Genomic DNA, 23,546 nt, shown 5'->3' with positions numbered 1-23,546 from the left:
GATCTTGTATTCCCCACCCCACCCCTTTTGATAATTATTTTATTTATTCATTCATTCATTCGATTTCTATACTGCCCTTCCAAAAATGGCTCAGGGCAGTTTACACAGAGAAATTAAAAAAAAAAGTAAGATGGTACTTAATAATAAATAAGTAAGATAAGTAATAAATAAATAAATACGCAAGTGGACAGTGTACACAGATACAGAGCTGTACAAAATTACAGTGATTCACACATTATGTTGAACACAGGTCCAGCAGTACACTTCCTGTCTGTAGGATGCATTTGAGGGGCCTGTATCCAGGTTCACTTTTAAAATGAATGCAGGAACAGTCATTCACACACAAACATATACAAATGTACAGACATCTGGACAGTTGTACAACATAATGAGGTTGTTCACAAACCAACTGGGGGTGGAACTGGAGGGAAGGCCGGATCCTACCTACCTTCCCCCAGACAATTTGAGCCTCTTTGGGGCTTTACGACTCACACCTCTATATGACCAGTGTGACAGTGGACTCCTGAAGTGGGATTGGGAGGAGGAACTCCTCCCGCATCCAACCGCACACTGCGTGGGCAGCAAAGAAGCAGCCTGTGGCAGTATAGCAGCACTTCTCTCCCTGGCTGCACTTTCCACAGTGCTTTATGGCCACCAATCCCAGTGGCCATTTTCAGAGCTGCAGTGCTGCAGATGACCAAAACGTGAGGTAGGACGAACTCCTTTCCCCCTCCTACCTCACCTTTTGCCCAGGTAGTGGATCAGGGCTGCTCAGGTCTGCAGCAGCTGGGTTGGGAGGCCTCTGGTGACCCAGATGACATAGGCTGCTTGGGTAAACTCTCTCCTACCCAAACATCTTGTGTAATGAGAATAGCCTCAAAGTCTGGATAGGGCCATTACATTTTACCAGTGTCTCTACAGATGTACATTTTTGTGTGTGAATGGTTGTACATGTATTCATTTTAAAAGTTAACCTGAGTACCGGCCCCCTCAGATGCAGGGTGCAGACAGGAAGTGCATGTTGTGGTGGTGGTGGTGAATGTAATGTGTGAGTCACTGTATGTGTGTTGAACATAACATATGAATAGGGCTTGTATGCTGCTGAATACCAGCTGCTTGAGGGAACAGAAGAGGAGGGCAATTGCCTTCATGCTCTGTTTGTGGGCTTTTCTGAAATCGGGTAGTTGACTGTTGTGGGAAATGGGAGGCTGGATAAAATGATCCTTTGGTCTGATCCAGCAGGGCTCTTCTTATGTTCCATTTTATGAACTTTTGGCAGACTTGGGTCCTATGTTCTCTCAATTTTTTTTCATCCGTGTGTGGAATGAGTTTTGTTCTGGGCAGCAGTATCAAGGCCGTGTGTGTGCACTTGCTTTCGGAGTAGGGCCTTCCTGATTCAACCTGAGTGGGATCTAAAACTAACTGAGCAGACATCAGAAAATGTATGAGCATGCACACGCCTTAGAGGGAACAGTGCTTGGGTCTCCAGATATTTTTGGGCTACAACTCCCCATGCTCCTCAAGCACAATGCCCAAAAGCCAATAAGGCTGGGGAACATGAGTGAGATGAGTGTTATGGTCCAGCTACATCTGGGGGATGAGTGTTATGGTGCAGCTACATTTCTTATTGCTTTGGCGTGGGTTAGGGTGCAGAGAGCTCTGATGTAAGAATCTGATCCCTGCAAGTTGCATGCCAAGGAAATGGTAAGATCAGCATGGGCGACACAGATAGAGGAAAGCTGCACAAACTCTTATGCAGCATGGTTGGCTTATGGATCTTTTGTCATAAGCTTGAATAAGACACATTATGCGTGACTGTTGGAAAATCCATGATTTTTGGATTTGAATTATTTATCTGCGCATTTGGGGTAGAAGCAGAATAGACCACTAGATACAGTTAAGGCCTGATGGACAATCAATAACTGTATCTTCATTAATTGTTAAATTGCTTGTTTTAGGATGGTAATAAGTGTTACAATTAAACTAGCTGTGTAACTGACTCGTGTAAAAATACTGTATTAGGTGATTAAGTTGTTCTCTGAGCCTAGGATGTCTTTTTTAAAATTTGGAAAAATATAAACAAACCATAGTGACTTTACAACATGTCCAAATGTTTACCCTTTAATTACATTGCAGATTTATTTTTTGTGCAACAATTAAATCTTATTAATTGTACTGAATGTAGTGGGAACATTTTCCCTTCATGCTTCAGCATCACAAGTTGCCAGAAGTTAAAGGTCTTCCAGCATGTGGCCCACCAAGGTTGAAGAGGACCACATCTATGGTTCAAGCACAGATGCAATTGCGCTAAAGTGTGGCACACATTTCTTTGAAAAATAAACATTAAAGGAATGGCAAATGGAATCAGTTTGTCATGAAAAGGACACAGGCCATTTCATTCATGGGTTTACTAATGGTTTCAGTTTGAGTGTTGCCCTTGTACACTCAGATGTCTCATTTCACAATCCATCATTAGGAAAGCCCATGGCGCAAGGTCAATTTTAGAGTTTTCCTACCAAGGACTTTCCAGTACCATATATCTGAAGAGCTGTTCGCCTCTAATACCTAGGTTGTTTTATTACCAGTTAAATGTTCTCTGTGTTACCTGTGAATGAGGGCATTGTGACATTTTAGCAACTGATTTGATTGAACACAGATGTGAACTGTGCTCCATGTGGAGAAGATCCAGAAGGGAAAGATCTTGACTTGTGCTTCTGATTTAAAACGAGTTCATTTGATTGAGTGAAAGCCGGATGATGCAGACCCACCACCAGCATAGGTGAATGCAAGTGTCACTAAGACCCGTTTGCAAGTTATGTTCAGCGTACATCCAGCAGTGCACTCCTTTCTGTTCCCTGCAATTGAGAGGGCCTGTACCGAGGTTCACTTTTAAAATGAACACATGTACACTCATTCACACAAAAACATGTAAATGTGTACAGATGCTTGTACACATGTACAATATAATGTTTGCATAGGGTTTTCCTCATGCACCCATCCTATAGTGAAGGGCAGAAGCTTTGGAAACTAGCTAAGGGAGACTGAGTGCACCTTTGAATGCACGTTATTGATGGAAGTGTTGTTGCCAAATGGGTTATCGCATCCATTTGAATTGGATCCCTGATAAGGAATGAAGTCAGCCAGGAGCAGGGCCTTCTCATTTGTGGCACCAGCCTTATTTTTATTTATTTTCACATCTATTCTGCCTTTCATCCAAAGATCCCAAGGCAGTTTTTAACCATCGCAGAGATCATTAACGCATAAAAGGAATTAAAATGTTCACCCCATTGGCTCAGGTGTTAAACTGCTGCTATTCTAGCTTTTCTGACTGCTGCCCCTCAAAAGTTCCATAGTGACCATAGGGGGAAGAATATTTATTTATTATTTATTTAAAATATTTATACCCCACCCCTCCAGTGCACTACTGCACTACTGCTTGGGGCGGCTCACAACAATAAGATAGACACAAGATACAATAAAAGTAATAAAATTAACTAAATTAAACAAAAAAAGTTGTCAGATTAAAAACCACAATCATTATTAGGTTCAAATTAAAGGTTATTTTAAAAGCTAAAAACTGAAAATTATAAAAAGCTAAAGAACCTACCAGATAGAACAAAAAAATGGAGCCTTTAAAAGCCTCCTCTTCTCCCAGAAGTGTGCTATGTTGCAAAAATTTTGAAATTAACTAAATGTTGTAAATGTCACCAGATATGCTATCAGTTGAATTCACATTCAAGTGACTCACAAGTGGCTAAAGTGTGCTTCTTTACTAACATCTGAAGCTACTCTGTATAGACTATTCTTTCAGAAGTCTCCAACTCCATTATTAACAAGCATGGATTAATATCTTATTATTCAGCAGGAACCAGAAATGTGGTAGGTGGGATGGAACAGCGACCATGGTAGGACCTGTTTGGAAAGAGAAGAATTGTCAGTGGAGAGAGAATGAGAGAAGCCCTATGGAGACATGTACAAGTATACAGTTGCAAACAACACTTGTACATGTTGTGTGAATAACTACACCTGTGTTCATTTTGAAAGTGGACCTGGGTACAGATCCCTCAGATGCATGCTACAGACAGAAAGTATACTGCACAGATAGTAAATGTACCTGTGTTCAACATAACATGTGAATAGTTATTATGTACTTGGTTGTATAAGTATTGAACATAACATGTGAATAGGGCTAGAGAAGCAGCAGGAATCTGTATATTGGGGTACTGGGGTATAAACATGAGCACAATAGAAGTCTTGGTTTCCCTTTAGGCTTTTCCAAGGTGGAGGACACAGTAAAGCCTGAGATGAGCAAACAGTGAATGGTGGCTGACAAATTCATGTACGATGGAGCTATCAAGGGCTATTAAACATGATGGCTAGATAGGAAATGTTTATGTTCCGAAACTATCTCCTTCTTCTGATAAGATTAGGAGAGTAAATATCAGGGGATAAATGCCTCCATCATGCCTTATTTCCTGGGGCATCTGCCTGGCTGCCCTGGAAGGTTGACAGGCTGCTAAACTAGATTGTCATATAAAGCTGCCTTATTCTGAGTCAGTCTGTTCGACTGTCTAGCACAGTGTTGTCTACACTGATGAGAAGCAGCTCTCCAGACAGGGGTCTTTCCCAGCCCTACCTGGAGATGCCAAGGATTGAACCTGGAACCTTCTGCAAACACAACCAGGTGTCCTTCCTCTGGGTTACAGCCCCTCTCTTTGCTTTCATACAGGGGGTTAAAGTTCTGCTTGTGTAAGGTTGTAGCAGTTGCAACTTGAAAGACAAAATCTAAAATAAAATAAATGGTTGTGGTTTTGGTGCTCAAATGTATATCCCATCCTTACTCCAAGGATCGCAGGGCTGCATATATGGGATACCCCCTTTTATCAGCACAACAGCCCTTTGAGGTAGGTTAGGCTGAGAGATTAGTGTCTGACCCAAGGGATTATGGGTAAGTGGGCATGGCGGTAGCAGAGACTGCTACCTGCTTTGCAGGTGTTCAGTGGAAAGGGGGGTATTGTGTTGGTGAGCTCTTTACCCTGTGCACAAATCACCTGTTGAGCTTCCATAAATAAAACACAGATTTACATGCAGATAACCTTCTATATATGCTTGGAAATCCTGCAAAGACATGATTCCCAATTTCTTGGAGAGCACCCCACTGTGCATATAGCTGCGTTTGTGGGGCACCTTGCAGATGTTCGAATAATAATTCTTAGCATTTGTTTAGTGCTTTCAAGTTCAGAGCACTTCATATGTGTTGTCCTTTTGTAATCCTTACAACAAACCTGAAAGATAAGTATTTTTTTTAAAATCACAAATTGCAGATAGGAGGATTTGAGGTGAGTGGCTTACCTAAGATCACCTAGTGAGTTAATGGTTCCAATGAAACTATTTTTCCTTGTCAAATAGCAGCTGTTTGTATCTGGAGGAAACTTATCTGGATCAGAAATTTAGTGGGAGGGGAGGGTTAAAGCCCCCCTAACGCCCTTCACATCATGGTACTGATCCATGGGGGTACAATCCAACTGAGAGGAAAAAGTTAACGTCTATCAGCGCTAGTGACAGGTAATCATGAGAGTCAGTGTAGTGTAGTGGTTAAAGGGTTGTACTAGGAATGAGGAGACCTGAGTTTAAATCCCCATTCAGCCATGAAACTCACTGGGTGACTCTGGGCCAATTGCATCTCGCTAAGCCTAATCTATTAAATTCCAGGGTTGTTAAGATAAACATAAATATGTACACCACTCTGAGTTCCTTGGAGGAAGAGTGGGATATAAATGTACTTATAAGTAAATAAATAGTTTGGCTGTTTGTCAACCAAGAGTCATATTCAAGAATATGTGTTCCCTTTCAGCTCCTTTCCTACATGGAAGCAAATTCCCTTCTTTCTGTTAACCACAGTTAATAGTATGTTGATACTTAACTGGAGAGGGAAATTTACTTCCAGGAGGGGAGGAGGGAGAGTGACTCCCATTTGATCAGCCACAAATAACAGGGAAACCAGTTGTAGGTCTGCACCAGCCTTTTATGCCCAGATTCTCTCACTTGTTTGTGGTGCAATACATTTTATTTACTTAAAGGTGAGCAGAGAACAGAACTTTTATGAAGCCTGTTAAAAGTTTTTTGCAGGGCCACTGTGGACCAGATAAAATTGTTTCACAAAATGTAGCTAAATCTAAGAGTTGTGAAATAGAAAAGAATTCTGTCCCATCCTCTGACAAGAACCATAAGGCCTAGAAGTTGGCAAGGCCAGAGTAGCTGGGTTACAGCACCATGGATAGCTCCCAGGAACAAGTTGCTCTGACATCAGTTGGAGGCAGATTGCACTTTTAAATACTTCCGAGCACAGGCTTCTAGAGGTGTGCACAAAACGCATTTTGTGTTCCGTTCCAAGTTTGGAATGGAATGCAAAATGTGTGAAACATTTAATCGGAATGACCAGTCAAGCCAGTTGTTCCAATGCAGTGACCCCATTCCACTGTATTGCTCCAGCCGCCAAAATGGCAGTCGGAATAGTCAGAACATTCTGGCTGAAATAGGATCATTCTGTTCGAATGCAAAACACAAACCCTTTTAGGGTATTCTGTTCTGAGCTCAGAATACTCAAAACATTCCATTTCAAAGGCAGAATATTCCACATATCTCTACAGGTTACCCCTCTTCCGTTCCAGCTCCCTGCCCGGAGAATGGAAGCCTTAAAGAGGCAGCATTCCTCCTCCTCCTCCTCTTCCTCCTCCTCATCTCTCTCTGATATTGTTGCTAGTATTAGCATGCAGATATCAAAGAGTACAGCAGTGTGGGATGGGCTGACTCTTCAGGGGGTTCTGATTCTGAGAGTACGGTTTCAGGGGCACAGGCTCTGAGGGTGCTATTTCAAGATGCTCCAGTTCTGGAGATTCTTTTAAGCTCTAGTGTCGTGATCCAGGACTCTAGTACTGGTCCTGTCTTCTCTGGGTTAAACTCTGTACTTTATTCACATGTGTTCAGTGCTTGTACAACATTTGTACAGTGTACACAGGCACAGATCTGTACACAGGAACAGTTATTTACATGTGGTATTGAACATAAGAACAGCCCTGCTGGATCAGGCCCAAGGCCCATGTAGTCCAGCCTCCTGTTTCACACAGTGGCCCACCAGATGCCACTGGAAGCCTACAGGCAGGAGTTGAGGGCATGTCTTCTCTCCTGCTGTTATTCCCCTGCAAGTCGTACTCAGAGGCAGCCTCTGAGGTTGGAGGTGGCCTATAGCCCTCCGACTAGTAGCCATTAATAGATCTCACCTCCATAGTAGTACACCACCTCCCTGTACCATGCATTTGAGGGACTTGTACCCAGGTTCACTTTTAAAATGAATGCAAGTATAGTCGTTCACACACAATAAGTACCTGTGTACAGACATCTGTACACTCATACAACATAATATCTGAATAGAGCTAAAGTCACTACTCAGGGCAGGATTGCGATACAAAGTCCTCAGGGCTAATCTCACTCCAGCGACTGAATGACCTTGGGCAAGCCACTAGCCTTAATGCCCCACCCCCGCGGCCCATAGCCAGTATGAGCTGACAACATTAACCAACCTTACAAGTTCCGTGGATGGTATTCTGAGCTAACATATGTGAAGTGATTTAATATCATAAGAAGATAACAACAGCCCTGCTGGATCTAGTCCAAAATCCCATTTCCTGCAGTGTCCCACTAGTGGCCTCTGAGAAGCTCATAGGCAAGAGGTGAGGTCATGCTTTCTCCTCTGCTGTTGCTATCCTACAACTGGTATTTAGAGGCAACTTGCCTCTGAGGCTGGAGGTGAACCATGGCCAGCAGACTAGTAGCCATTGATAGACCTGTCCTCCATGAATCTGTCTAAGCCCCCTTTTAAAGCCATCCAAGCTAGTGGCCATTTCCACATCCTGAGGTAGAGAATTCCATAGATTAATTATGTGCTGGGTGAAAAAGTATTCCCTTTTGTTGGTCCTAAATTTCCTGGCCATCAGTTTCATGGGATGACCCCTGGTTCTTGTGTTGTGAGGTTACTACTCCATGCATAATTTTATACACCTCTATCATGCCTCCCTTTAGTCACCTCTTTTCCTAACTAAAAAGCCCCAGATGCTGTAGCCTTGCCTCATAAGTAAGGTGCTCCAGACCACTGATCATCCTGGTTACTCTCTTCTGCACCTTTCCAGTTCTACAATGTCCTCCTTAAGATGTGGTGACCAGAACTGCACGCAGTACTCCAAATGTGGCTGCACCATAGATTTGTATAAGGGCATTATAGTACTAGCATTTTTATTTTCAATCCCCTTCCTAGTGATCCCTAAAATGGAATTTGCCTTTTTCACAGCTGTGTCAAACACTGAGTCGACACTTTCAACGTGCTGTCTGCTATAACCCCAGGATATCTCTCTCCCTGGATCAGTTACTGACAGCTCAGTCCCCATCAGTGTATATGTGGTTGTTGTTTTTGCTCCAATATGCATCACTTTACACTTGCTTACATTGAACTGTATTTGCCATTTTGTTGCTCACTTCCCCAGTTCAGAGAGAGAGACTTTTGGAGCTCCTCACAATCTGTTGTGGATTTCACTACCCAAAATAGTTTAGTGTCATCTGCAAATTTGGCCACTTGGCTGCTTCACCCAACTTCTAGATCATATATGAACAGTTAAAGAGCACTGGTCCCAGTGCAGATCCTTAGGGGACCCCACTTTGTACTTCCCTCCAATGTGAAAACTGTCAACTTATTCCTACCCTCTGTTTCCTGGCCTTCAATCAGTTACCAATTCACACATGAGCTGTTTTCTTATCCTATGACTCCTATGTTTCCTCAAGAGCATTTGATGGGGAACTTTGTCAGAGTATGCTATGTCAACCAAATCAGCTTTATCCACATGTCTGTTGACACTCTTAACTCCAAAAAGTTAGTGAGGCAAGACCTGCGCTTGCAGAAGTCATGCTGATTCTCCTTCAGCAAGGCCTATTCTTCTATATGTTTAACAATTTTGTCTTTAAATTTGCTTTCCATCAACTTACCCAGCACAGACGTTAAGCTAACTGGCCTCTGGTTTCCTGGATCCCCCCTGGTTTCCTTTTTGAAAATGAGATTTACATCAACTACTTTCCAGTCCTCTGGTATACTTCCAAATGCTGTATAAAAGTTTGTTCTTTATTGGGGATGTGCACAAAACAGATCTTGTTTTGAGCTCAAAAGAAAACCAGAAGGCTGAAACGTTTTGTCGAAATGGTGGTTACTCCGGTTGTTTTGATAAAACAAAACTCAAAACGTTTCAAGTGTTTTGGCCATAGGGAACAATGGGGAAACTTGAAACACCCCATTGTTCACCCTGAGTAGCTCCTAGGGACTCCAAAGTGGGTTGGGTGGTAGGGCATGATGGATGCTACCAACCACTCAAACTGTAAAAGAAATGGGCAAGCAAGCCAATCAGAAGCCAGTGCCATAAAACTAACCAGCATGGGAAAACCAGGCTTCCAAATTGGTGCTCAAAATGTTGAAACATTTCAAATTGAAACAGGGTTGTTTTGTTCCAAGCTCAGAATAGGCCCTTTATTAAAAGGGTGTTTTGTTTTGAGCTTGAAACACTCAAAACATTTTGTACATCCCTATTTTTAACCTCTTTCATTATATTTTATGTTACATTTGCTTGAATGTTGGCAAAACCCGTCCATTGAATCTGCTCACTGGGATCGTTAGGGAGCAACTTTCTGTCACCCAATATCCTTTTGCACCAGTCTCTGATAACACAAAAGCCTGGTGTACACATACAACCAAATCAAGTGGTAGAATGGGCTATACGATTCCAGCCTGCGGGCATAGGGTGCCATTTTTACTATGTCCCCATTTAAAAACAAAAAACTAGCACAACAAGGAGAAAGGGTCTCGCCTAACCTCCTCTGCTGTTTTGTTTTGTTTTTAAACAGAAAAGCTTTAAAATGTGATCTCCAGTAGAAATGTGGGATTGCTACTTGCATCACTACCACCTCATTTCGCTGCCTGTGTAGTCAGGCTAAAGAAAGGGGCAAACAGCTTTCATCTCCTGCTTATGGGTTTCTCAGTGACATTTGGTTGGCCACTGTGGGAAACAGAATATTGGGCTAGATAGACCAGTATGATCCAGCTTGGCCTTTCTTGCGTTCTTAAAATCAAGAAGAATAACATTCCTGATGCCAACAGCCCATAACTGAAAGAATCTGTATTTCTAAAAGTTAACTCGCCTAGCATAAATGTGTCTACTTCTGCCTTGAATCCAGCTCCTTCCTTTGCTCCTTCAGTTGCAAGGGAGTATTGCAGAATGTTACAACACTAATAGTGTGGGAAATGTTGTTCTTCCACTTTAGCTAGGGACCTTCTACACTTTGCTTGAGTTTCTTAGGAATGTCCCATGAGCCACTTCCATTGCTGTGTCTTCAAATCACCCACCCCAGTCTCTAAACATGGTTAGATTCTGATTTTAATGTAAGTGTTGAGTCTTGAGAGAGTAGGTGGGTTTGGGAGCTTTTGGTGGGCTGTGTGTTTTTTGGTTGGTTTGGTGTTTTGAGGGTTGGAAATGCAAAGCTGTTGACATGGAAGTACTTTTGTGATTGATCTCCTTGGCATGAACATGCTAATCAGCAGAGTTGGGTGGAGGATATCCAGCTGAAGTCGTGGCTCAGGCTGGCACGCCTAAGGCAGGCACCATGGCAAGAGATCATTAGCTCTTGACCCCTCTGTGCTTCCCACCCCCCTTGCTCTTTGTCTAGAATGCTTTTAAAGACCAGATGTGATGGCAAATTAGTTCTGGAAGCAGATTCCCCCCGCCTTTTTTTTTTTTGGCATGAGGTTTATTTCTCTCTGCATGTGCTTTGAGACTGACTGAACTTGGCGAGCTGCAGTTTGTTCAGCTGTCCATTCCCCTGTTTAATCTAGGGTCTTAAAATAAAAACAAACAAGCGGATATTCAGAGAAAGGACACAGCATGGAGACACTGAGAAGCATTTGTTCCTGTGCTCTGGCTGAAGCAGCACTCTGCTGGACCCATGTATTGGCTCCAACACAGCTAAAGAAGCTGGCAATTCCTACAATGGGAATCTGTGTCAGGGATTTGGTTTTTCAAGCTTTATTAAAGAGAAAGAGGGCAGAGGGGGGAACCCAGGAGTTAAACTTCTTCCTGCTCAATGCAGGCCATTTCAACAGCTCGTCAGGGATACAAAATTGAGAGATGGTAGGTGCCCTCATCTTTAACATGAAGTCAAAGCTTCATTGTTATTACTTTTTAAGTCTGCCTGATTATTTCAGCGTGGTGCATTGCATTCCCCACAGCCTCCCTTTCACCATGAGAAGAGTTGCTATCTGTATGTTTCCCTAAGACACCTTGCCCCCCGGGGAGAAAAAAACCCTGTTTTAAAATTATTTAATTTTTATCCTGCTCTTCCTCCAAGAAGCTCAGGACAGCATACATGCTTCTCTCCTTGCCTTTTCTCCTTACAGCAACCTTGTGAGGTAGATTAGGCTGAGACACAATGGCTGGCCCAGGGTCAGCCTTGAGTTTTATGGCAAGATGCAATTTTTCCCTCCTGTTCCCAGTGCTTGAAAAGGGAATTTCGAAAAAGACCTGTGGTTCTGAGTACAGTCTGGCAATTGGACCTAAAAGGTTTGAGGCTTCAAAATCCTTGTAAGAATATAACTAGCCAACATCCTGCATAACTGCTCCCATGTGTCCGGAAGAAGCGTCCCCTCTCTGGAGAGCTTTCATGGCGTTGATTATTCAAGGAGGGGCAGTTCTTCAACGTGGTCTCTGTCTTTTACACTAATGCACTATGCACCTGCGCAGAGACCTCGTTGGAATCTGACAAGCTCAATTCTCCTGCTTTGGGCGGGAACCCCACCTCCAGCCACTATATGTGGCTGCACCACTCGTCATCCCCTCAGTCTTTCGTTGTCCGCGCTTCAGTGAACATCATGGAGTCTGCAGCTTGGCAACGAGTAGGATCTGGTTTTCCCCTTGTTGTTTTTCTCCCTGCTTTCCCCCCTTTCTTCCTTTTATTCTTTATTTCTTCGCATAGTAGTGGTTTTTTCTTGGTGTTTTGATTTTTACGATCTTTCTTCTTTGGAGCTCCAGTCCTGGCTGGGACAGAGCGTGGTGGCTGGCCGGTCTTTGGCATTTATGCTGGGCATGACAAACTTTAAAAAGTGTGTCCGGTGTGAATCTAAGATCCCTTTGCCTGATACTCATACTGAGTGTCTCTTGTGTCTGGGGGAATCCCACATTGTCGAGACCTGTATTCACTGTCAGAAGTTTATGAAACAGGCTTGCAAAAATAGGGCTTCTCGCCTGCACGCAGCCCTGTGAGATCTGGCTCTCCGGTTGTCGGAAGCCTTATCGTTGAAGCAATCTGTGAAAATGGCTTCATCAGTGACATCAGAGTGTTCTGTCTCTGCTTCTGTAGAGGCTGAAAACGTAGGCTTGATACGGTATCGGTACCTCCTACTCGACTTCGAGTGAGCCAGAGGACTCAGAAGATCATCCCGCACCTGTGATACCGAAATCATCCTTGATCCCTGTGACTTCAGTACCTAAGAGGAAGAAGAAGAAGTCTAAGTCACATCGTGATTTGCCGGTGGGTCAACATCTCCCTCCTATACCCAGGAAGAAGGCAGCCCTGTCAGTTCCTGCTTCGGAGGCCCCTGTGGCCAAGAAATCAAAAGCAGATTCGGATCATCCTGCTCCAAAGTCTTTGATCTCGGCTAGGTTTTGCTCACCTGTAGAGGAGGACTCAAATAGAGAGCGCTCTGTGGCGTCTATGAACCTGGTTACGCCTCATCGGGCAGGGAAGCCTATTCCCCTAGGTGTTGTTCGCCCCCTCAGAACTGCCAGGAGCGTATACCTCTTAGGGACTGTAGTGATCGTTGGGACTCAGAAGAGCGCTCATCAGACTACAGGCAGGATCGGGCCTGGGACCGTCATGAATCTGCCTACTTGGATCGGTACTGAGCGTCAGAGCACTGTTCTCCCTTGGTGGAGGTTGAGCCATCTTATAATGCTTGGTGCCAGTACTCTGGATCATACAGTCGATTCCAGGTAGAGTATAGATCGGACTGTTCTGACTACGGTAGGCCTCAATACGGCTCTCGTTCTGTGGAAGCTCCCCTGTATGGGACGCCTGGTACCATGAGGGGCTGGCGTGAGCCCCCGTCACACTCGGAAGGGAGGTCGTGTTCCTGCTCTCCACAATGCTCCCCCGGGAACAAACCGAGCGTCGTGAACCTCCTCCTTCGGCTTCTTCGCTACAGCAGGCTGCTGTTCAGATCCAGATGCTGCCAGCAGAAATACCAGCTTCGGTACCAGATGATCCAGCTAGCAAAGTGGTCTCCCCTGCAGGTCCAGGACTCTCTGGCTCCCCCGAGTCGGAATATGAGAGTGATACCAGCTCTCAGGAGTTGGACTGTGCTTCCTGGGGTCATCCCCGCTTGACATAAAATTGGATTCGAAGCTGGTTTCCCCGTCAGAGGACCTAAAACAATACTCCGCTTATGTGGCACATATGGCTTCGGCCCAGGGGGTTAGCCTCAGTACCCAGAAAAAAGGGGAACTGGATCTGTCATTCAGCCTGATCAATTCTGAAGCAAAGGTACCAGCTGCTCTGCCCCTCAATTCAGCTTTGTTGGGGGTCATGAAGGGTCGCTGGGGGGAAAAAGTGACTTTTTCCCAGCCTAATAGGTGCCTGGAAAATTTCTACAGGATACAGTTGCAAAATGATACAGCCTTTCTTAAAAACCATCCAGCACCCAATTTGATTGTTTTGGAAGTGTCTATGCAGCAAACCAGAGGACACGGCCAGTCGACACCGAGTGACAGAGAGGGCAGGAAATTGGACTCCTTTGGGAGAAGGCTTTACTCGGCCTCAGCCCTCCACTTAAGAGTGGCTAACTATCAGGCCTGTAATGCATGATATAACCACTTTTTGTGGGAGAAGGTGGGCCCGTTCTTGGATCTCCTGCCTCAGGACAAGAGGGATCTGCTAAGCTGTTCCTCCGTGAGGCTATTCAAGTGGCTAAACAGGAACTGTTTTCGACCAGGCACTTGGTGGAGTACGTGGCCAAAGTGACGGCCACGTCCGTGGCGCTTAGATGACGTGCTTGGCTGCGTTCGTCTGGGCTGAACTACAAGGCCCGTGCTAGGGTCAAGGACCTGCCCTTTGAGGGCTCTAACCTGTTTGCAGAGCAGACAGATGACATGCTCCAGAAATTGCAACAGCTGAGGAGCACAGCGCGATCCATGTCGTACTCATCCTCAAACACTAAACCACAGAAAACTTCCAAGTGGTTGCCTTATCAGTGACTGCACAGGCGCATAGCCCATTAGTGTAAAAGGACAGATGGCCACTAGAAGAACTAATGTTACAGTTGAGTAACCTGTAGTTTTTGCTTCCCTCTGCTTCTTCCAAAAGTGCACTGTGCCACCCAAAAATACGTCCAAGAGGACTGTGTAGTCCTTTGGGATGTATTTCCGAGTGGCACAGGTCACTTTCAGGAGAGAGAGATCAGCCAGTAGGTGCTGCAATAGGAACAGTTTTTCATGACACTTGGGTGCATGGTTAGGCAAGATGTAGACTACTGTTGTCACTAATTTTAATATGTATCAGTTAGGTACTGTACATATGTGGCATTTTGCAGTGTGTGGGGCGTGGGCAGGTTTGTGTGTTATTTCTTAAACCTCTTCTAATCCACTTGGTGGTGACTTAGTAGGGCAAAAATCTTTTAAATAAATACAACTCGAATAGTGGAGATTCCACTTCATTCTGATTCCACTTCATTCATCCATTTAAGTGGATACAAATGACCATTCTACCCCAGATCTGTATTTATGTATGCATTATTTTATACAAAATTATATCCTGCTTTTCTGCCTGTCTTCTTTAAAGAAGGCAGCTAACACTTTTCAGTAAAACATTAAAAACTGCTCAAAATATACAGTAAAAATTATCAAATGGAATCAGGTAAAATCTACGAAGATATAGTAAATCACTATGTGACCAACCCATCCCCGCTTAGTAGAAGAATGTTAGCAGATGTGAGGGCATGTTACAGTTAACTTAATATAGGCTAATCAAATTAAGTGTGTTTCACTCCACCTACACTCCATCTTAAGACTGTTAAACTGCAAGCATTTGGGCCCCAACATTTTGCTCTGTATAATATCTAGCCTGAGTAAGAGGTCTGGAGAAAGCTTGCCTAAGACTTCGTGTTATTTTGGTTGTGCTGGTCTTCCTAATACAAAAATTACCTATCTGTGATGGTTTGGAATTTTGCTAATGGATCAAACATGGCTAACTACAATGTAATGTAGGCTACCTTTTATTGTTTTACAGAATGATACAGAAGACCAAACTAGGCCCAAGAGATAAAGTGGTATTGGACCTAATGAAATAATAAAATTCCAGTCTTCCCATTTCATCTTTCTCTTCTCTTAGGTACCTCAGGGATTTATCAGGGACCTAATGGCCTGACAAGTTCTGCAGGATTTAGCACAGTGCACCAGGTACAACTTTAACCATATTTGTTTTATATCAATGTCCTGAAAAGGAGGTTCGTCGTATTGGGCCTACATTGATATGACTAATTTGCTTGATACCTGTCTCTGATAATCATACTTAACATCTGATTTTTGGGTGCAGGCAGGAAGTACGTATCTGTGGGCGCTCCTGGAGCTCAACAGCTTAGCAGGGGACTTGGCAATCAAATACTCTCAGAACCATTTCCTTTCTCTTTCTTCTCTTCCTCCTCCTACCATTCTTGGCCCTGGCTCAACACTTTGGTTGCAATGCTGAAAACATTTCACAACTCTTTTGGGGAGACCGCAGTATCATATGAACGGCTTTTTCTTTTTTTTTAAAGCTAGTTATTTCCATCATCTTGCAGAGAGCTCTCACTTCTTTCCCTTCCAAACTTGGCTTTAGGTAATAAATGTGAATAAACATTTTTAAATGTCACATAGAGACCCTTGTTAATATGAAACCATCGGAGTTTGCTTGCACTCTTCCTTATTTGGATGTACACCTGTTCGTGAACTTCACGCTTTGCATATGTTAGCACCTTTATATATAAAGCATGTGTATAAATATGTGGTGTGGATACATTTCATGCAGAAATACTATATGAGAATGCTTACTGGTAAAGCTTGATGTGTAGACCAAATATGAAGTCACTGTACTTTTTTTTAAAACGTATTTTTTAAAAAATGCAAATGCTAAAGTGAGCTTTCAAGGCTAAATTAAATTCTGAGACATAGAAAACTTCTAAGAATTACATCCTAAATTCCATTTTCCATAAGTTTTGACAGCAGATTCCCACCTGGGTGTTCTAAGGGGAAAAGACTATACCTAAGGACCAAACCAGACAATATGCTTATTGCATGACTGAGGTCTGCTTGCTTGATTTTTCTGAAGTAAACAACACGTACGGGAATCAATCTGGATCTTCCCTTCTTCTTCATACAGCTGGTATTTGCCCCAGGAGAAAAATTCCCATAGGTGCGAGGAGGCAGACAATCTGGACTTGGACAGCAGCAGGGGCAAAGGGTGCCGCCTCCCTCACTGCAGTCCCAATCTGGATTGAGGCCCCTGCAATTACATGAGAGAAATCAAGTGTATTGTTCCCAGTCTCACAATCTATATATCATCTAGTTTGGCCTTTAATAATAATGCAAATCCTTTGTATATTGCTAGGCTCAGTCCCTGCCTTATCCAGCTAAAAAGAATCTCAAGTAGCAATGCTGGGAAACTCTTCTGCTTGGGATTTTGAGGGCTGCTGCAAATCAGCATGTATTGAACTGCAAACTACAGAACATAGGAGCAGATTACATGCTATGTGGGAGCACCATGATTGCAACTCTTAACATAATTTTCTTATTGCAAAAGCAGCCACAGGGCCTCCTGAATTGAATCAGGGCCACGGCACAGAGTACAGGAGAGTCTCATCCAAATTGCCTTCCCTACCAAAGTTGGTGTTAGCAACAGAGGAAAACTTAGGCACAAATTATGCCCGTAGATTTTCTCCTCCATGGCTCATAGCAGCTTGGGGGTGGGGTGGGGTGGAGTTTATAATTTTAAGATGGAGAATATGACTTACTGTTGGGCACAGCAGTGATGGATTCAAAAGTGGCAAGAATGGGAAAATATTTGCAAGCCTAGCTGTTCTTTGCCCTTAGATTTCACGTTGTGTAACTCTTAATTACATTTGTTGCTTATTACATGTTTGCTTGCTTTCTGCAGAGTCTATGCTGCAGATTGACTAGAGTAACTATCTCTTCTTTCAAAGGAGTACTCTTCATATCCTGGATTCACCCAAAGCCAGTATTCACAGTATTACAGTTCTTCCTACAATTCTTCTTACATGTCTGCAAATAGCATCAGCCCATCAGCCATCCCAACGTCCACTTATTCTCTCCAAGAGTCATCGCACAACATCAACAGTCAGAGCACCGAATCACTTTCTGGTAGGTCACTCAAACTATTGTTTACTATTTATTGTGGTTGCTATTTATATACTGCTTTTCAACAAAAATGTTGTCAAAGCAGTTTACATAGCAAGAGGAATAAAAATAAGAAAAGCATTCCCTGTTCTGAAGGGACTTGCACATTGCAGAGTGTGTGGAGCACGTGCAGAGTGTATTTGCCTCACTAATAAGTAACCAAAGCCGGATAGAAGATCAAGATTACAGATGCTAGAGGCTGACTTCCAGGTAGGCGTCAGTTGTGTGGCCATCCCCCCGCCCAAATGCCAAACATTGGTCTGCCTTCTGAATGCATACAACAACATCAAATTGTTGCAAAGAGCACTTATGGAAACAGGGGAGAGCAGTGAAAATGCTCATGCACGCTCTCCTACTTGGGAAGACTCTGCCTACAGGGACCCTCTTACCAAGTCATCCAAACACTGCTCTGAGTGTCAGCTGCTGATTTCAGAATGGATGTGTGTTTTTTAAAAAAAATCAGATGTAATAAACCTGCCTGCAAATTGCAAGTAAAGCCCTGCAAAATATTACATGGCAGATATAAGAGAAGGTGGGTGGAAAGTAGGAGAGATGAGTAGGCTCTAGGATGGAGGAAGAATGTTGGGATCAAGGTCAAGGAGAAAGATGGAAGTTTTGACTCAGGGAAGAAGAAAAGTAGAAAGGGCAAATGGAAACGGCTGCTGCAGTCTCTCTGTATGAGCCAGAACTCCACCTGCAGTGGTGAATCTCCAGCTCCTGAGATAGCTTTGGTGACTGGCCCCTACATTGGCCTCAGGACTGAGGATTTGCTTGTTTCCTCTCACCCTCTGTCCCTAAAACTATAATGAAGACTTATCCTTGGCTGAAGGGGACAGGGCCCAGAGATGGGCAAGGAATTGTCACTGAGGGAGCAGCGGCTGCAATTAAACTGAAGTTGTAGTAGGATTACATTACTGGAGGCAAGGATGTCACTCAGACAGACTTGGTTTCAATTTCTTTGCAAGAAACCCAAGGTTTTGGCAACAATGCTCTTCACTGTTTTTCATTCAGGGGCCACTGGGGCACGGGGGACACTTTCAATGTGAGAGCTATTTCCCACTGTGCTGACCTCCACACAGTATTTCACTTTTCTCAGTGCTGAGAGGGCCCTTTAAGAGAGTGTAAGAGCCCTGTAAAGTGCCGGGAAGGGCTGTTCTACCCAGCATTCTGTGCATTCCTTCTAAGATAGTGCAGGGGCTCAAGGGAGCGCTGTTTTCCTTAAAGGAGTCCCCCAGTGCTGGGCCAAGTGCAGCACTACACAGTGAAGAGTGGCCATCCCTGCACAGTGTCAGAGGGACTGTGCAGGATATTCAGCTTTGCCAAAGGGCAATATACAGTTAGTCAGGGAGCCGCGCTTAGGGTTGATGGGGGCTGCCACTGGCCCCCAGGCTTTACAATGAAAAGTCTATAAGATGTAGCTTTTCAGAGAATTTACATTATTTGAAGCCCATTTTTAAAAGCTGTAGATAACCATCCACAATGAGCTGCACCTTGAAAATTAAAAAAATTCAAATACTTCTCAAAAATAATATGAATATGATGAATATTTATATACCACTTTCCCCAAAGTGGTTTACATAGACATAAATAAATAAATAAAATGGCTCCCTGTCCCCAAAGGGATCACAAACTAAAAATAAATAAATATAAGATAGACACCAGCAACAGCCACTGGGGGGGTGCCGTGCTAGGGATGGATAGGGCCAGTTGCTAAATAAAGATAATCCCCCTGCTACATAAAGAGACTCACCACTTTTAAAAGGTGATTAATTTGCCCAGTTAGCAGGGATCTTATTCTCCAGGCTTCCTAGAGTGTTAACGTCTGTTGGCTCCAAATATCATTCTGGGTCCAATTCAAGGTGCTGGTTCTCACCAACAAAACCCTTACAGGCTTAGCACCTGTATATCTCCGGAATCCCCTCTCTTGGCCAGTTGTATCCCATCCTGTGAGGTCTTCTCAGCTGGCCCTCCTTAGTGTCCCAGGCCCTGGTGTAGTGCGTAGTGCCTGGGCCCGTAGGAGGGGATTCTCTGTGGTTGCCCCTCTTCTTTGGAACACTCTTTCCCCCAGATTCGTTCAGCCCCCTCCCTGGTTGCTTTTAAGGCCCTTCTTAAGACACACCTGTTTTGCCAGGCATTTGCCCTTTAATTAAAAAAAAATTGATTGTTGTTGGTATTTCTGTTGTTCACCGCCTAGAGTCTTGGGAGGAGGGGGTATATAAGAAGTTTCAATAAATAAATTGTCATTAACTGTGAGCATATGGACTGCCCTATTTAGAGTGAGACCATTGGTTCATCTAGCCCAGTATTTTCTGTATGATTCTCTCCAGGGTCTCTTGTGCATCACCCCATCACCTGCTCCCCCATCCATTTAGCTGGAGATGCCAGGGATTGAACCTAGAACCTTCTATGTATTACATGTGGAGAGAGCCCATTGTGCATGTGCACTACCACTACTGTGGCCCCTCCCTTTCCTATGTACTGTTGGAATGTAGTCTTCAAGTATCACTTTCCTAGAGAAATTTTTCATTTACAGACAGTATCATTTATCTGTCCACATTATTTATCTAGCACCACATCATTTGTGGATAATCACTTTATGCATGCTCAGAATGGGGTCTGCCCACTTCTGGAACAAGCCTGTACATCTGCTGTTGCTCAGAAAGAAAAATAAACTAATACTGGTTTGGTGGCAGGGCTGGGGAGGAGAACACTATCACTGATCGCCCTGAAAGTACTTTGAGAGAGATATTTTCCCCCTCCTTAGATTTTTATCTCAACTTCCTTTCAAAAAAGCTCCCCAGGAATGAACAGCACAGATTCCCCTTTAAAACACTGCCTTATAAGCGCTTGAGAGGTTGAGAGACCACATAAAAGGCAGAAAGCAAATTGAGGTCAACAATATCTAAATAGATTTATAAAAATGAATCCCATCAATATGGACGTTCTCCACCATGATCACCACCCACCTTCCTTTTCTTTGTTTCATTTCTAACTCTCCTTTCTTCATTCAATAAGGGCCCAAGGCAGGTAACAAATGTTTGACCCTCTTCCAAAGATTTCAAATAGCTAAAACTGCTGACCTCTGCTAAGCTGCTCAGCTGAATTAAAACTTCAGTTCAGTGCCTGGTTTTTGGAAACAAGTGCCATTGATTTCAATGAAATATAATTCCAAGTTCGTACAAACAAAATTAGAACACACCTTTGCTTGGGGTTATGTTATAGGCTCTAAAAATGCTTATGATTTTTAATTGAAAATGCCAAGATAAAAATGTCATTCAGTGTATAAAACATCTCAGTTTTCATTGACTGAAGGGAATGAAATTCTTGGCCAAAATTTGAAGGTGGGGGGCAGGGTGATGAAATGTTTAAAGATTTAGATAAACTAAGCCCTGAAGATGTTTTTAAACACCTGGAATGTTTCAGAACTTGTAGGATTTTTTAAAAAACAGCTCTGTATTAATTCTGTGTAATAATTAGTTTTCTTTTTAAAAGCACTTTTAAAAGAAGGGTTATAATACTACAAAAAGGTAAAATTGTCACGAGAAGCATCAGGGTTAATGATGCCATCTTTTTCTGTTGACTCAGTCATTTTGTTTTTATCTTTTAAACCATTTAGAGATTATTTTTGTTAGGCAAGATATAAATGTAGCTAATTAGTAGGAGGATTTTCTTTACCTCGCTCGCCCCCTGCTGCCCCCAGCTCTAGTTTTATGTAACATCCAGTGGACGGGTTAATAATAATCATGGATGGAGATTCACATTCTAATCTTCATCAAGATCCACCCTGACAGTTTAACAGGATCTTGATTGGCACTGCACCACAGATGGGATGTGCATCTAGATGAGTATCTGTATCCACATCAGCTGTAGTTCTTCCACACATGGATTTTCTTGCTTGATCAAAGCAATTAAGTTTATTAGATTGCAGAAAAAGCTTTGGAAATAATAAATGCATAGGTTAGTGGGATTCGATGAACACAATTGGGACTGGGTTCAAATTCTAGAGCAGTTGTGGACCTTTTGAGTGGCCTTAGACAAGTCCCTGTTTCATTATCTAAATTCTCAATCCGTAAAATGGAAATAAGGAGAAATATTTTCACAATGTTGTGAGCATGACTGAGAAAAATCTATAAATATCTTGACTGGTCAAAAGTAATGGCAGTCTTTTGCACTTATAGAGAGTGTACAAGTTTTCCGTGCTACAAGAAGCGAATATTTTCTGCCCGCATTGCTTCTGCAAATTCGCGTCCAGCAGGCACATACTAGCCTCACGAAGAGGAGAGTCTGTGCCCCCTCCTCCTTGAATTTGAACTTGGAAATATCAGTCACTCACTGTGACATCTTCAATTATTTTTGTGCGGGTAAAATATCTCGTATTTGGGCCGAACTGGATTCCACAGTTAATACTAATTCTATTGTGGAGTTGTCCAGCAACTCCTCTTATCAGATTAGATTGGATCACTTTCAGTTTGTGACTCCTGAGGATGTGGACAAATTGCTTCAGACTGTGCATCCTACAACCTGTTCTCTTCCCCCTTGCCCTACTCTGCTTATTTCACCTGGTAATCGTATTATCAGAGAGAGTCTGGTAAATATTATAAATATTTCTATGAGGGAGAAACATTGTCTTAAGTTGGTTATTATTAGACCTTATTTGAAGAAATCTGTATGGGATCCCTCAGAGCTAGCTAATTACAAACCTGCTTCCATGTTTGGGCAAGGTGATTGAGAGGGTGGTAGCCTCTCAGCTCCAGGCAGTTTGGGATGATACAGATTGTCTAGACCCATTTCAAACTGGCTTTCGAGCGAGCTATGTGGTTGAGATTGCTATGGTTGGCCTGGTGGATGATCTCCAATTGGCTGTCAACAGAGGGAGTGTGACTATGCTGATACTTTTGGATATATTGGCAGCTTTTGATACCATCAACTCAGGTTTTCTTCTGAATCATCTGAGGGAGGTGGGATTGGGTGGCACTGTTTTACAGTGGTTCCATTCCTACCTTTGTGGTAGGTTCCAGATGGTGTTGCTTGGGGACCAGTGTTCTTCAAAGCAAGAACTAAAGAAGTATGGAGTTCAACAAGGCTCCATAATGTCTCCAATGCTTTTTAACATATACATGAAACCTCTGAGAGAGATCATCAGGAGGTTTGGTGCAGGGTGCTATCAATATGCTGATGACATCCAGATCTATTTCTCCATATGGACCCCATCATGAAATGGCATAACTTCCCTAAATGCCTGCTTGGAGGTGGTAATAGGCTGGATGGGGGATAACAAACTGAAGTTGAATCCAAATAAGACGAAGGTGCAGCAGGGAAATACTTGACTAACAAGCAGAAGGTTGCCAGTTCAAATTCCCACTGGTACTATATCGGGCAGCAGGGATATAGGAAGATGCTGAAAGGCATCATCTCATACTGCGTGGTAGGAGGCAATGGCAAACCCCTCCTGTATTCTACGAAAAAACAACAACAGGGCTCTGTGGGTGCCAGGAGTCGAAATCAACTTGACAGCACACTTTACCTTACCTTTATTGACTGGGGGGGGGTGAGAACCTGAGAGATGGTATAGATCTGTCTGTTCCAAATGGGGATACACTCCCCCTGAAAGATCAGGTATGTAACTTGGGAGTGCTCCCAGATCCAAAACTCTCTGATTTCTCAGGTTGAGGCAGTGTGGCCAGGAGCGCTTTTTATCAGCTTTGGCTGAAATGTCAGCTACGCCCACATCTGGACATAAATGACCTTAAAACAATGGTATATATGCTGGTAACCTCCAAGCTTGACTACTGTAATGCACTCTACATGGGGTTGCCTTTGAATGTCGTCTGGAAAGTATAATATGTACAGAACATGGCAGCCAGACTAGTCTCTGGGACAACCTGAAGGGACCATACAACACCGATTTTAAAAGAACTGCACTGGTTGCCAGTATGTTTCCAAGGGAAAAACAAAGTACTTGTTATTGCCTATAAAGCCCTTAATGGCTTGGGTCAATGGTATTTGAGAGTGCCTTCT

General features: G+C 43.3%; 1 protein-coding gene and 1 long non-coding RNA gene across 11 annotated transcripts in view; one reads left to right on the top strand and one right to left on the bottom strand.

Annotated features, from left to right (window-relative positions):
• EYA2 (EYA transcriptional coactivator and phosphatase 2) overlaps positions 1-23,546 on the top strand; it is a 210,011-nt gene that overhangs the window by 128,659 nt on the left and 57,806 nt on the right. For all 10 annotated transcript variants that reach the window (XM_053247346.1, XM_053247336.1, XM_053247340.1 and 7 more), the window contains 2 exons: positions 15,469-15,536; positions 17,315-17,492. In XM_053247346.1, coding sequence (XP_053103321.1) covers positions 15,469-15,536; positions 17,315-17,492 — 246 coding nt within the window. The remainder of the gene's footprint in view (positions 1-15,468; positions 15,537-17,314; positions 17,493-23,546) is intronic.
• LOC128323714 (uncharacterized) overlaps positions 1-23,546 on the bottom strand; it is a 57,754-nt gene that overhangs the window by 20,233 nt on the left and 13,975 nt on the right. The gene's annotated exons all lie outside the window — the stretch shown is intronic.

Source organism: Hemicordylus capensis, chromosome 4 (genome assembly GCF_027244095.1).
Source record: "Hemicordylus capensis ecotype Gifberg chromosome 4, rHemCap1.1.pri, whole genome shotgun sequence".
NCBI lineage: Eukaryota > Metazoa > Chordata > Lepidosauria > Squamata > Cordylidae > Hemicordylus > Hemicordylus capensis.
This window is presented reverse-complemented; position numbering and strand designations above follow the sequence as displayed.